The sequence below is a fragment of the Anas acuta genome, chromosome 20 (assembly GCF_963932015.1).
Source record: "Anas acuta chromosome 20, bAnaAcu1.1, whole genome shotgun sequence".
NCBI lineage: Eukaryota > Metazoa > Chordata > Aves > Anseriformes > Anatidae > Anas > Anas acuta.
Window position 1 is genome coordinate 9522135 of NC_088998.1, and position 13530 is coordinate 9535664.

Here is a 13530-nt window from a genome sequence, read left to right on the forward strand (position 1 = left end):
AATTTGTTGTAGAAAGGGGACACTGTGCCAGGGTTAGACAGATACTTATTTATTTATTTTTACTTCATTTTTTTCTTTTTTTTTCCTTCCCTTTCAATTGTCTTGAAAAAAGACAATTTTTCAACTACCACCTCTGTGATGTCTCAAACTGTGTATCATCTAAAGCAATAACTTGTGCCATTAGGCACAGATACTTAGACAACAAACACCTAAAGTCCTTCAACAACGTATTTTTTTAGCAACCTTCTTGGAAAGCAAACAATCAAGAGTTTTGCCTTATGTATGTTTATTTTTTTTTCCTTACAGATATTGGTCATATGATATTCTGTATTTTTGGCAATGAAGAAAAGCTACATAAAAAAAGCATTATGTGGAAAAACACAGATGCCATCTTCTCGGACACCTAGTCCAATGTCTTCTGTTGGTTCAAGCACCAGATCACCATCTCCTCATAGCCCTGAGACGTCTCTCTCTGCTCACAAAAGCAGGGAACGGAGGAATCAGCAACTTGATATTACAGCAAAAAATGTAGAAGCTCCTCTTGAATATAAGTTTCATGAAGGTAATGTATAAAAAACTGCTGGTATAAAAGTACACGCTAAAACCACAGAAGGCCAATGTTCTGTCAACTCTATGATTAAAGATCTATGATCTGCTGGAAAGAAATATGAGAAATTTGCTTTCAACTCTTGGTTCTCAAATGTGTAAATGACAGCAGTGAAAGCTGTATAGAAGAATAATGCACCGGCAGAGAATACTAAAAAAGGGAGGAACATACTGTGCTTTTTTTTTTTTTTTTTTGAAAGAATATACCCGTTTATGCTAACACGTCATTTCCTGTAAATGCGTCTGGTGTGCTGTTTCTTCTCATCCCGTATGGGGTAGAATAATTTTCAAGCCTTCCCTGTATACAGAGTGAAGTAGATGATGAATGTAAAGGTCACCAATTGTTTCACCACTGAAGGTAGTTTCTTTGTTTAATTTCAGATGAAAATTGTGTTAGATGAAAATGGTTAAGTACATTACAGAACCCCTCATAAAAGTCCTGTCAAAACAGGAAAATTTGGCATGTATAAGCTCACTCAATCTTTCATCCCCAAAGGATGGGGACAAGAAATTTAAGGTAAGTTATTGAAAATAACTGTTAATAAAACCAAAGTACATTTTAATATATATGTGTGCATATATATAAATATATAAAATAACTTTATATCCACTTAAAAAAAACAAAAGACCTTTATATTCTAATTATGTTAGCCTAGTTCTGTAGAAGCTTCTGGAAGAATAAAATGATAGAGAGAGAGAGAATGTCAGTGGAGGCTTGTTGAAAAGAAGAAACCATGGATCAATTTGAATAAAGTTGAGAACACTGTGTAAATTTCTTAATTTTTGGATTGTACTGTTATTTTAGTCGGGGTTCTTTATAGCAAATTCCCTTTTGTGTAGATTGGCCCACTGAAAACTTAGAATCTAGTTTTACTCCTCCAGCACTAAAGAAGGCTGTTAGTTAAAAGAGGGAAAGAGGGTGCAACAATGAATTCAACAATGAAAGTGATTAATAACATGTTAGAAATACTTTGCTTTTTTTTTTTCTATGAATGAATTTGTTAAAACTGGAAATCTGCCTTTCTCATTTAAAGAAATAAAGTGCAATGATATGTCACACATTTTCTATTCTGTAGTACATAGAAAATTTGGAAAAGTGCTCTAAGCTGGAGACACTAAATCTTAGTAACAACCAAATAGAGAAGATTGAAAAGTTGGATAAACTGTTGAAGTTGCGTGAACTCAATTTATCTTGCAACAAAATCAGGTAAGCAGAAACACTTATTTCATCTTAACATATCTTACCAAATCTATTAAATCTGTCGTTTTCTTATTGCTTAAATGAGATCTCTGAAGTGTGAAAAGTTAAACTGAATTTCCCATTATTATACCTGAATAACCTCATCAAAAGTTTATTTATTTATAACAAACTATTTATAAATGTGGATACCTGTCCAACATCGAAACAAAACTGTTAACTAGTGTTTATAACGAGAGAATGGGAGACAGAAAATTTCACACTCCCACTGATCTCTGCTGACGTGTTACCCATTGGCTGTTTTAGGCCTGGGCAAATGATTCCAGTTGAGCATTCAAGTTTAGCATTACCTTCACAGGCAACAATATTCCATTTTGCATGGCTGCCTGTTCTAAACATGGATGAATAGAACACAGCTCTCCAGCACAGTCCTAACAGAATAAAGAATCGCTCTCCTACCCCTCTTTAGGGGTATACAACCAAGGTATATGGAGACTACAGTATCTGCTCGAATAACCCTCTCAGGTAATTGGAGAGAGTTAATAGATTAACAAAGCTATCACCTCTGTATTTATCCATAATCTATTAAAAATATCCACACAACAGTCAAAGTTCTTGTACTTACGCGTTCTTGGCAACATTAGCAGCTTATAAGGCTCTTCGTCCCGCAGTCTGTTGGCAAATTCACAGCAATCCTTGAATGCTGAAATGCACTTTTCATTACTCCGAATTCGCCGAGCTCTATCACTGCAAGTCTCACCCACTGGATATGCTTTTACACCAGCCATACAGCACTTTTTAATTGCTGGATGTTTATATTTGGATGCTGAAATAACAACAACAACAAAAATCCCTTCCTTGAGATGATGTTTTTATTTTCAAATGCATTTTAACTTGTTATACTAAATGTGTTTTTAAAACTTGCAAAATTTCAATGAAGGTATAGATTCAAGATTGAGCAGAAACATGTAAATGTTTAAATGTTAGAGACATACACTTTATACTACAATACTGAATTTAAAATATAAATTAGAGGAGTTTTATTACACTAAGATCTAACGGACGGAAGGTCTTCTGTCAGGCTTGGTCACTGACAGGAGGTCACTTGGAAAGACTACCATATGGTAGTACCGTGAGTTTTCAGAATATGTCCTTTCCGAGTAGGAAAAAGAAATCTTACAGATATGCTGTATTTTCAATGGGTACTTAATCTTATAGAATTCAAACTGAGCATATGGATGAGGAGCTTTATAAATGGGGCCCTCTAAATTATCATTTTCTATATTTGTCCATCCCTCTACTACATGAAGTGGATAACAGCAATCAAAAGTACTATGCAAACTCTCAGATGATCGATTTCTAATAGACATGACCTTTTTCATAATTATATATTTAAAATAATTTTTTTATCACCTTCCTGGTGAATTTGATCCACGAAGTCAGACCGTTTGGTTCTTACAATTACTTTGCAAGTTTCATCTGTTAAAAATAAAAACAAACACAAAAACTATGAAAGACAGGAGTTTCTTGGTCATAACACAGCCCACTGCAATCCAAAAAATCACATTCCAGATTTGGTATATATATATATATATATATATATGTACATATATATAAAGTTTAAATTTATATAAAAATATAGATTTAAAATATAAATTATATATATATAATTTAAATTACAGAAAATGACACACAAACTACAATGCTTTCCTTCCTCAAAATTGTATTTCTTAGTATATGCATGCCCTACTAATTTTATTAGGTTCCAATATAATAACTGTGAGTCACAATAGAAAACTTCAAGAGAGAAAATCTACAGTTTCATGTTTAAAACTAAGAAATATACCTGCTTCGTTTGAATCATCAGCATTTGCATTAGTTAAAAATGTAAGCCCAGCCATTCGGAATACATCAACGTTATTCCGTCCTCCTCCAGCACCACATCCAAGGTCACTCTTTTCCAAATCTTGCATTACCTGAGGAAGAAGCATATCATCAGCTAACTAAAAGGTGGGGAATATCATATATATCATATGACAGATAAGAGAATTATACATGCCGAAAGGCCACTTTAGTCTAGAAAATGTCTTCACAATACACTGAAGAGTACCATTTCACGATATTTGAACTAATTCAAGCACCAGAACCAACACAATCATGCTCTAGTAGCGCGTCTGAGCTAACAAGTTATGCAGAACAGAGGCAGAATGCTTCACTAACGTTTGTAACAGTTCTGATACTCCATCTAGCTTGTTGAAAACCAAATCAAGTATTTTTACCCAGCATTCAACAGTACTAGAAAACAGATTCAAATAATTCAAGGTTGGTGCAAAAGTATTCTCCTGTTCATCTTCTACCTATCTTGTATCTGACTGTTCTGAGGTATTAAATAACTGCCACGTTTTATCACAGGAATGGAATTATCTCAGTGACAGATGATACGCATGTTTACTTACATACACACATATCTAGAATTCTACAAGGATTGAAAACCTCTATAATCCAACGAACATAATAGCATCTGCCATATTATTCTAACAGTATACCCTAAAAAAAACAGAACCTAAAAAGATTTTAGGAAGAACTACAAGGGAGAATGTAGTCTCTATGCTTCTCGGACCACAGAGCTCTCTCACACTGCAGCCTATTTTTGTCCAAGTCTGAAGATTTCTGTTGAGACAGTTCAGATTGGGCTTTAAAACCACCATTTATTTACTTTTACTGGAAATCAAAACATAGTAAACAAATTATTTTTATAACTTAGAACCCACACATTTTATTTTGTGTTGAATTGCTCTTCTGTGTACTTTTAAGTTTATTGAAGGCAAAAACTGTAACAGCAATCTGAGTATGAATCTGAAACAAACAGCAACTTATTTTTCTTTTTTGGCTACGACTTAACTTTTTCCATTGCTCTCCTTCCTCTTCCAGTAACTCCATATACTGCCTTGTCAATAGATGACAAAGCAACAAAGGAACTGAACTGTGTTTTCATGTAAAGTGATAAGACTTCTGCTGGTCTGTGTGTCTTTTTGCTTGGTAGCACCTTAATCTACAAATCAAAACCAAATATTAGTTATTTTTATAGTACATTGATCCAAAATAAATGCATCTGGAGGCGGACACTTTATTATGTTAAGGAACTGTTAAAGAGCTTGTGTAATACCAAGCTAAAACCTGACCATAAAATGAACGCACACCCACAAATTTCAGTGACTATTTTACTACTCACATCAAGACTATTCCCACGCTTCTGTTCCACATTCAGCCAGACTGAATCAGCTACTAACTCAGCAGTTTCTTCTCCCATGACGATGTAGTAAACAATAAGACGTGCTGAAGGAACCATTTCTTGGGTTATCTGAAAACTTAGGTGTTCATATTCCAAATCTTTAATTCTTTTCTGAGTTCCAAAGCTTACTATCTTCCCTTTTGACGTGATCTATAGTAGAAAGATGATGGAGAATAAAGAAGTCAAATTTTATATTACATGTCTCACAGATGTAAAAGTTATTTTGCATTTAGATATAATCCACCACACACAGAAATGCATTTGGGACTGGTGTGTCTAGTTCGAGGGAGGGTAGCTCCCTCCCTGTAAAAAGAACTGCTGTCTCTGTGCATCTTTGTCTTCCTGAGATGATTCAGCTCCTGAAACACCTCTCAGATTGGCACTACTTCTTAACTCCAGTCTACATTGGGTGAGAATTCAAAACAATACAGCCTTAATATATGATTTAAACATGAGACTGGTAACAAATTATAACTATAGAACGGACACATTTTATAGGCAAAGGCAGAGTACATGTTCTGAACAGTTTTCTGAGCAGCACACATTCTGTGTTGATGACAGATCCTGACTGCTGATGTTCTTCATTAAGGATCATATCTCAATTCAAGATTTCATGTGGAAACATCAGTTACTTACCAAATAGCTGTAGTGATGTATTTTATGAATATACCGACTATGTGGATATACATTAATATTGATGAAATCCCCTACTTGAAGTATTTTGTGGTTTGAAGCCCAGTCAATGTATAGATAACTCCGACTTAATGATGAATAAGCTCTTGCCTCATAGGTTTTGGTTGCTTGGTTTTCATCTGAAAGATGTGGATCAACAGTTTTTATCTGTAAAGATAATAACATGTCCAAAAATTTTTGTAGCAAAGGAGGAAACAAAAGCTGCATGTCCTGACTTCTGAATAGTTTAAGTATGAAGTTACACTTCAGAAAATAAACAATCACGGTAAGAAAATAAGCCAACTCAAGACTTTCCTGTTTTCTTTAATAAAAAAAATTATAAATACCAAGTCAAATTAAAATGGCGGTATAGAAGCATGTCCATAAAAAAGTAGATCAGAAAAGGTCAATAATACATGTATGTCTTCTATCTAACAAGAGAATCACTCTCAGAGATTTGTTCTCTCATAATTCATTCAGGTGTTTTATTTAACAACTATTATTAAATAAATATATGACGAATTGGGATATTTTGTTTCAGAATACATGCAAATACAATTTAATATAGAAGTAATGTTTCATTATAGCACTTATGTTTCATAACTGATTGTTGGGAACAACCTCGAAGTTTATAAAATAATAACTTTTAAGAGCAAAGTCTTACCACAGGTGCTGTACACTGGCAAAAGCACAGAATTAAATCTTCTAAGAAATAAGTTAATGGGAGAGTTTAACTCACTTGAAACTCCAGTAGCGTGCTATCAGATGGGATATTAATAACAAATAAAGCAGTTCCATCATTGATGCTTGTTATTCTTCTCCCAGATTCTGAACCCTCTGATATCAACTCAGTCTCATCCATTTGTTCAGTGAATGATTTTGCAGTGAGAGTTACAGGGATGTTTCCAACAGAGTGATCTACTGTATCTTTCACCTGCACCTATTCATTAGAAGAGAGAACATTTCTTATATGAACAACATTTTTCAAGCAGAAAACAAGCTGCTAACCTTCTACAGTAGCAAATGAAAAAAAAAAAAAAAGTAAACAGTCAAAGGAAATGAAAAGTGTGTCAAGACCTACAGATATTTACAAAACAGTAAGGCTTCTGCATTATGGATTTTACGTTGTAACGTGCAACAATACTTCTTTTAACTAACCTTTACGAAGAATGGAAGTCCAGGCTTTACAAAGAGAGGAGTAGCAATCAAGTTCAATTTGTAAGGAGATACAACGTATCTGACTCCAGTATATTCTACTTCACCACTGAGGCCACCTAAAAAATATGCCGCTTTTAATAAGCACATCCTAGGGCACATGCTTTCAAAGGACAGCACAATCTGTCTCTGATGGTGAAGTCCTTTCACCTAAAAATTAAACACTTAGCACTGTGAAAACAAATAGCAATCAAAAAAAAAAGTTTAACCCCATTTTTACACTGATGGACAGGCTGTTTTTTATAAGCTTCTGGCTGAAGGATTCCTGAGTACCAAAGAAAGTCTGATACTAACAAAGTTAGCTGTATATTTTTTTTTTGTTCTGTTTACATTTGCAGATGTGTTTGAAGAAATCACGTGAAAGCAACTTACCCGTAGATTCCATCACTGATGCTGCAATATATAAATATGACCCATCCAATTCTTCTAGACTTTGAAATCCTAAGTAACTCACTTCTTTCTTACTGTTAAAACTGATTTCAGCAACACCATTTTCAAGCTGGAAATTAAATAAAAAGTATTCCTTTACAGTCAATAACTTAGAAATAAGATATGGTAAACTATGAGTAAATTCTTCTCATCATGTTTCTGCTCTGACTGTTTTAGGGGAAATCAAAGATGGAGACGTTTTAATGTAGAATTTCATGATTAAGAATTCTTTTTTACCTATGGGTTGATTAATTTATTACCAATTAATCAACCCATAGTACATGCTATGAAGTCTGCATGCAGACCAAACAAGAGGTAGCTGATTCCTAGATGATCTTTAAGGTCCCTTCCAACCCAAACCATTCTATGATTCTACGAATAACACAGATATATCCCTGCTCATTCAGGGAAGATAATGTCTTTTATCATTCTGCAATGAATAAAACAAAAAGACCAGACTAGGTAAGGGAAGGGGAACTGGTGGAGAACAGTCTCCCCATAACATATTGATTCAATTTTGATTTGTCTGTCTCCAATCCTGATTTGGTGTTATTACATTGATCCTACGTTTGATTTCTTTTTGTTTAGTCTATAAATAGATAGCAAAAATGTTGTTTCACAGGAACTTCAAACACAGTTTACTCAAGGAAGCAATTGAATGAGACTGAAGTTCCATTCTGTCTGAGACGCTGCCTCTGAGTTTCATTGTAAAGTAACTTTCTATGCCCCTGGTGACAGGATTACAAAGGTAAAGTTGACACTCAATAGCTGTCGATGCAAATGGAGTTGGAAGATATTCTCCCCAACTTAAATGGAATTAGATCAGTCCTGAACTAAGCAATTTAGGCTTGTTTTTTCTTACCCTAGTTACATGCATTGCACGAGGCATCATTCTTTTTCCAGTTCCTTCAATTATTCCAAAACGAAGAAAAACATCAGCACTTGGTAGCCTTTTATTATAAAAATAGCTGAGAATAAAACAATGATAGAAATGTTAAGATCGTAATGGCTGCAACAAAGCATTCATTTTTGAGGAGAGTCATTTCCTAAGCAAGAAACAGAAAACAAATGCCTATGTAGCTTTACAAACACTTCTGTTGAAAAATAATCACTCTGTGAGAATTTTAAAAAGCTTCACCTAGCTCTCTCACATAGCAGAAATGATTGTGATAATAGGGCTCCTTGAGAAAGAGGAAGCTTCTCAACACAGGACAATCATCCTTAAGGTAAAGATGTGGCACACATCTAGAAATCAAAGCCTAATTTCCTTACCTAGCTTTCACAGCAATCCTGAAGTTCTCAAATTTATCAGAACTAATAAAGTTACGTTCTGGCTGTATGACGATGGAAAAGCTTGGCAGCGCTGAAAAAAATGAGTAGAAAATGAAGCCACTTAGATGCGTTTTTAAACATCAAACCACAGATACTCACAAATATGTCATCATATATCTTATACTGATATGAGACATTAGCTTGAACTGATATTGCCACTTGGCACTATACTGCATCCCATTGCTGTATTAAGTAGGCCAATGTTACTTCAAGCATTTCTGTGTTTTGTTCCTCTGTGTTGTATAGCTGCCCTACATGAATTTCATGCAAAAAAGGCACGTAAAATGAAGATTCACGTGTACATGAACACCTTACCATATTCCTTAACTTCAAAATTTGCAACAGCAGAGGTTATGAAATCCTTTTTGTACTTGGCTTCAATCTTCCAAATTCCATACCTACAGTATCAACAATCAAATGTTATTTTTTAAAATGAAAATTATTATTAAAAGTGAAAATATTAATATTAATAATTAGAAAAGTCAGGCACTGAGTTTTTTGCACGTGTACGATACCTCTTTGAGAAGATTCCGCTACTCTGATATTTTGAATAAAATTACTTGAAACTTATTTTGAAGGATTGATATCATTGATATTGAGATCATATTTAACTGCGCCTGTCTTCCTGTTTTACCATTCAAAGAAACTTCATAGAATCATACGATGGCTCGAGTTGGAAGGGACTTTTAAACATCATTTGTTCCAACCACCCTGTCATGGGCAGGGAACTCCTTCACTAGAGCAGGTTGCTTAAGGTCCCATTCAGCTTGACCTTGAATGCTTCCAGGGCATCCGCAACTTCTCTGGGCTACCTATTCCAGTATCTAACCCACCTTACAATAAAGAATTTCTTCTAATCTAAATCTACTCCCTTTCAGTTTAAAACTTTGTATCAGCAATAGACACTCTGGCAGTCTTTTGAAAAAAGAAAAGGGAGTATTATGCTAATAATTCTCAACGAGTATTAATTATACCTACTTAGGATTAGGAGGAATTTTGAAGTCAGGAAAAGAAACTATTCCAGTAAAGTCTTTTTCTTCTATGATATCCACTTTTACTCCATCGGGATCCTTTGAAAAATAACAGTAAAGAACCAGCAGTTAGATCAGTCTTATTGAAAGAAAAATCTTCATTTGGGGATTTTAGTGGGACCCTGCCCATAATGTACGCTTTTAAGAGTTTTGCCAATTTCACAGCACCAAAATGCAAATTTTTTTAAAAGAATTTCAGGTTCTGAAATTCTGATAAAACATTTTACTGTGTTTCCAACAATTAAAAGTTGTTACTTCACAATACTTGATGTTGCCAGGTTACTGTAATAGCAATAATAACTATCGTTATGGCTAAAAAAAAACGTAGCACAGGAGCTATTGATTTTTTCTATCTTAAAAGAAATAAAGAACAATATGAAAACAATATATTATCAAAATTTTCTCACAAATCCTTTCCCTAGATATTAAGGTTTAAAAAAGATCTGTGTGCAGTCTGTTTTAGATCTTTTAAAAGATGTCTGGCGATCTGCAAAAGTATTTATCTAACAGTTTTATTATTGCAAAAATATTTATCTGCCAATGTTATTATATATCCATTGCAATGCTGATTTACTATATAACGAGGTTTATTGCTTTTGTGACCCACAGAATATTAAAATTAAATTCAGTAACAACATACCACAAAAGTTAGGACAGTTTCTTGCCGAGCTGGCTGCAGATCTTCATTGAGAGAGTAAACTCTGACTTTCACTGTAAGAAACATTACAATAGATCTCAAAGTCATACTGTTATCAATATTAAAAAACAAAAACAACCTTTTTCTCTACTAATTTCTTTAGTACTTATAGAATGACTTTGAGCTTTTGTAAGTATGCTATCCAAACAATACTTATTCATGCCAGCAACAACAGATAAAAGCAGTAAATGAGCTCAACGTACACAAAACCAATGATTCAGTCATCACTATTTCTTGACAATTTTTTAATACGTATTCCCTGTACAATTTCTCCACTGTTTGTGCCACAGATTAATCATGTAAGGTGTAGAGGGCAGGGACTCAGAGGAGAGGACACCGGGAGAAATGATTCATTTCTACCGTATGATCAAATATTTCAAAATATTCTTTTGATGATTAAGAAAATACATAGTGACTGATGGTAACATACTATGAACAAGAGCTTAAAGTACATTTAAATCCTCATTCCCTGTCAATATCATCAGCTCATAAAAACTAAGTGAAAGCTAAGAGAAATAAACATTATTTACCTGACTGATCAGGAGTATAAACTGGTTTGTCTGTGTGAATAAAAAGAAAGCCATTCTCATAGGAAACAGGAATTTTTTTCAATCTGGTAAAATGTGGGGAAACAGCTTCCAAATACACATACTTGACTGAATCCTCTGTCCTTGCTAAATCTGCTGGTTGAAGCTGGGGGAGATGAGATACTGTTAAAGAATATTAGAATAGTTTTCTAGTATTTTTTCTACAGCATTTCTTGTTGAGAATAGGTTCTGAATAGCAATTAATATTCTGTTGTTAATTATTATTAAACAAAAACATCCACAGGAGGGGATTATTCTTGCTTACATCATTGATAACAGTCGGAAATATTAAACTACAAAGAAGTATTTTTAATTTTGTATTTATTTCAAGAACTGAAATAGCAAAGTTAAAACACAAGTTACGAAGTTATGACATTGTAATTTACCAGACTTCCATTTATATAAACAGCGAATCTCAGCCACACCAACGTTGCTGTTGTGGTCGATAGTTTGGTGAAACAGCTTGAGTTTCAGTTTCAGTTGCCAGTTTGGCTTCCTCTGAACACTCATTTGAGGTATCTTGTCCACACTGAACGCTTCTCCATCCCTTCCTTTTTCTTTTTGGAATGTTATGCAAACAAGATAATGTTTCTAAAATAATATGATCTTACGTTTACCTTTGACATCACTCCTTTACACTCATTTTATCCAATATATTTTCAATTTCAGACAAACTAAAATGAAATAAACTACACGCAGCAAACTGACAAGTCAGGGCCCGAGGCTTTTCCTCCCAGTTTAAGCAAACGTAAGCTTACCACAATCTTGTTTTTCTAACACTAACGACTAAATGCAACAATAAAAACATGACAATAAAAGTCCAAATTCCTTACAGTTAAAGTTACAGCATCTTGGAATTTGTTGTCTGGAGTTAAAGAAATGCGGCCAGACGAGTAAGAAACAAGCTTATCTGGAAAGCTTCTTAAGGCAACGTTGACTGCAAATTCCTTCTCATAACCAAAAGCTTGAACCACAACTTTCTCAGATGTCCCAACTCGGAAAACCTTTGATGCTGTAAGGACATAGCTGTATACAAAACATGAAATAATCAAAGGGCATTGGAACTATACGTTCATATTTCTTACTTCCGTTTCTACCTCATTTACCTAGACACTGATAAAGCCAATGAGCTAAAGACCAGGTGAAGTTATTCTAATACAGTAGTTAAAAACAGCATAGCCCCAGTTAGAATCATTTTGATGAAAACTGTAATGTAATGTAACCAAATAACAGCTTAGGCAATATTTATGGATTCGATTCTGCAGACACAGAAAAGCGTGCCTACTAAGACAGGAGATTTATGTAAAAATGATTACTTATTTTGCCAAATGAACACCTGAAATGCTACTGCTTCAAGTAGCATACTTGTATAGTTTTCCCAGCAGCAACGTTCTTATTGAAATGAACGGGCAACTTACAATAAAGATAAATGTGAGTAAATTTTTGCAGGATTACCCTAATTTCTTCATTGCTGTATAAACTGAAGTATGCATTTTTCCACAAAACCACAAACCAGGCTTCAATACCTGAACACATAATATACCTCATGTAAATACACATATGTGAAGTGCTGCTGCACATTCAATATACGTGCACCTTTTTCTGAAATGGTAACAGCACTTAGATCGATTGCTATAAATAAGAGCTTTGATGAAACCCACAGCATAGTATGTCTTCAGGCATTATAGAAAAGGTATCAAGCACCAAACTTTACTTAACTTTTTTGCATATTTATCTTTTCGTTATGTCCAGAATTTATGCAACGTAACGAGTTGATTCTACCTCTTTCTTTGGCAGCAAATTGCGTAATTCCAGAAGCAGCAGTCCTTTTTCTAAGGTTAGTCCACATACATTAGTAAGAATTTTGCTTGTGAAGACACATCAGTTTGAGTAGTGTCTTCTGCACTGGCTCTACTGAAATCCTGTATCTATTCACTTAAAATAGCGGTCAATTATAAAGTATCGTTTCCAGTAAATACTATATTTGTTTTACTTACGTTTTTTCTTGACTAAAAGCTGTTCCAGAAAATAACAAAACAAGACAAAATATTAAAATAGCCATAGCATCACACAAAACACACCAACAATGCTAACAAATCTGGATTCAACCCTATCTGGCTTCTGCTGTAGATGAACAGAAATACCACCAATACGTATCACCCACAGTTAATAATTAATTGCAGATCTTGTTTTACTAAAATGTTATTGCCCCTTCCAAATTCTTTAACTCACAAAGAATCCGAAACAGCTAAACTTAGGATTTCTTTTTCTTTTTCTTTTCTTTTTTTTTAATATATGGAGCAATTCTGTCAATCCTAACATTCTCCCTGTTAGACAGCCACAAAAAAAAAATAATAGAGAAAGCAAAACAAAACCACGAAAAATCAGATTCAGCTAGCCCTTCAGAAAATATTTTTTATTTAAATCCATGATATGATTTTAAATTTGCTTCTGAAGAAAAAAGCATTTCA

General features: G+C 34.1%; 1 protein-coding gene across 3 annotated transcripts; it reads right to left on the minus strand.

Moving 5' to 3' along the window:
• Nucleotides 1–269: 269 nt before the first annotated feature.
• On the minus strand, nucleotides 270–13136 carry LOC137842665 (complement C5-like). 3 transcript variants are annotated; one of them, XM_068656974.1, is made up of 18 exons: nucleotides 13057–13136; nucleotides 11893–12085; nucleotides 11003–11165; nucleotides 10416–10486; nucleotides 9723–9814; nucleotides 9060–9142; nucleotides 8685–8775; nucleotides 8275–8380; nucleotides 7356–7482; nucleotides 6927–7042; nucleotides 6508–6708; nucleotides 5733–5936; nucleotides 5037–5246; nucleotides 4707–4856; nucleotides 3651–3780; nucleotides 3218–3283; nucleotides 2430–2630; nucleotides 270–472 (listed from the first exon to the last, which is right to left on the minus strand). In XM_068656974.1, the coding sequence occupies exons 1-18, from the start codon at nucleotides 13119–13121 to the stop codon at nucleotides 450–452; spliced, it is 2292 nt and encodes a 763-aa protein (XP_068513075.1). In that variant the 5' UTR covers nucleotides 13122–13136; the 3' UTR covers nucleotides 270–449. The 3 variants fall into 3 exon arrangements, with proteins under 3 accessions (XP_068513075.1, XP_068513074.1, XP_068513073.1); XM_068656973.1 differs by having other exon boundaries at nucleotides 270–652; XM_068656972.1 differs by having other exon boundaries at nucleotides 270–655.
• Nucleotides 13137–13530: the final 394 nt, after the last annotated feature.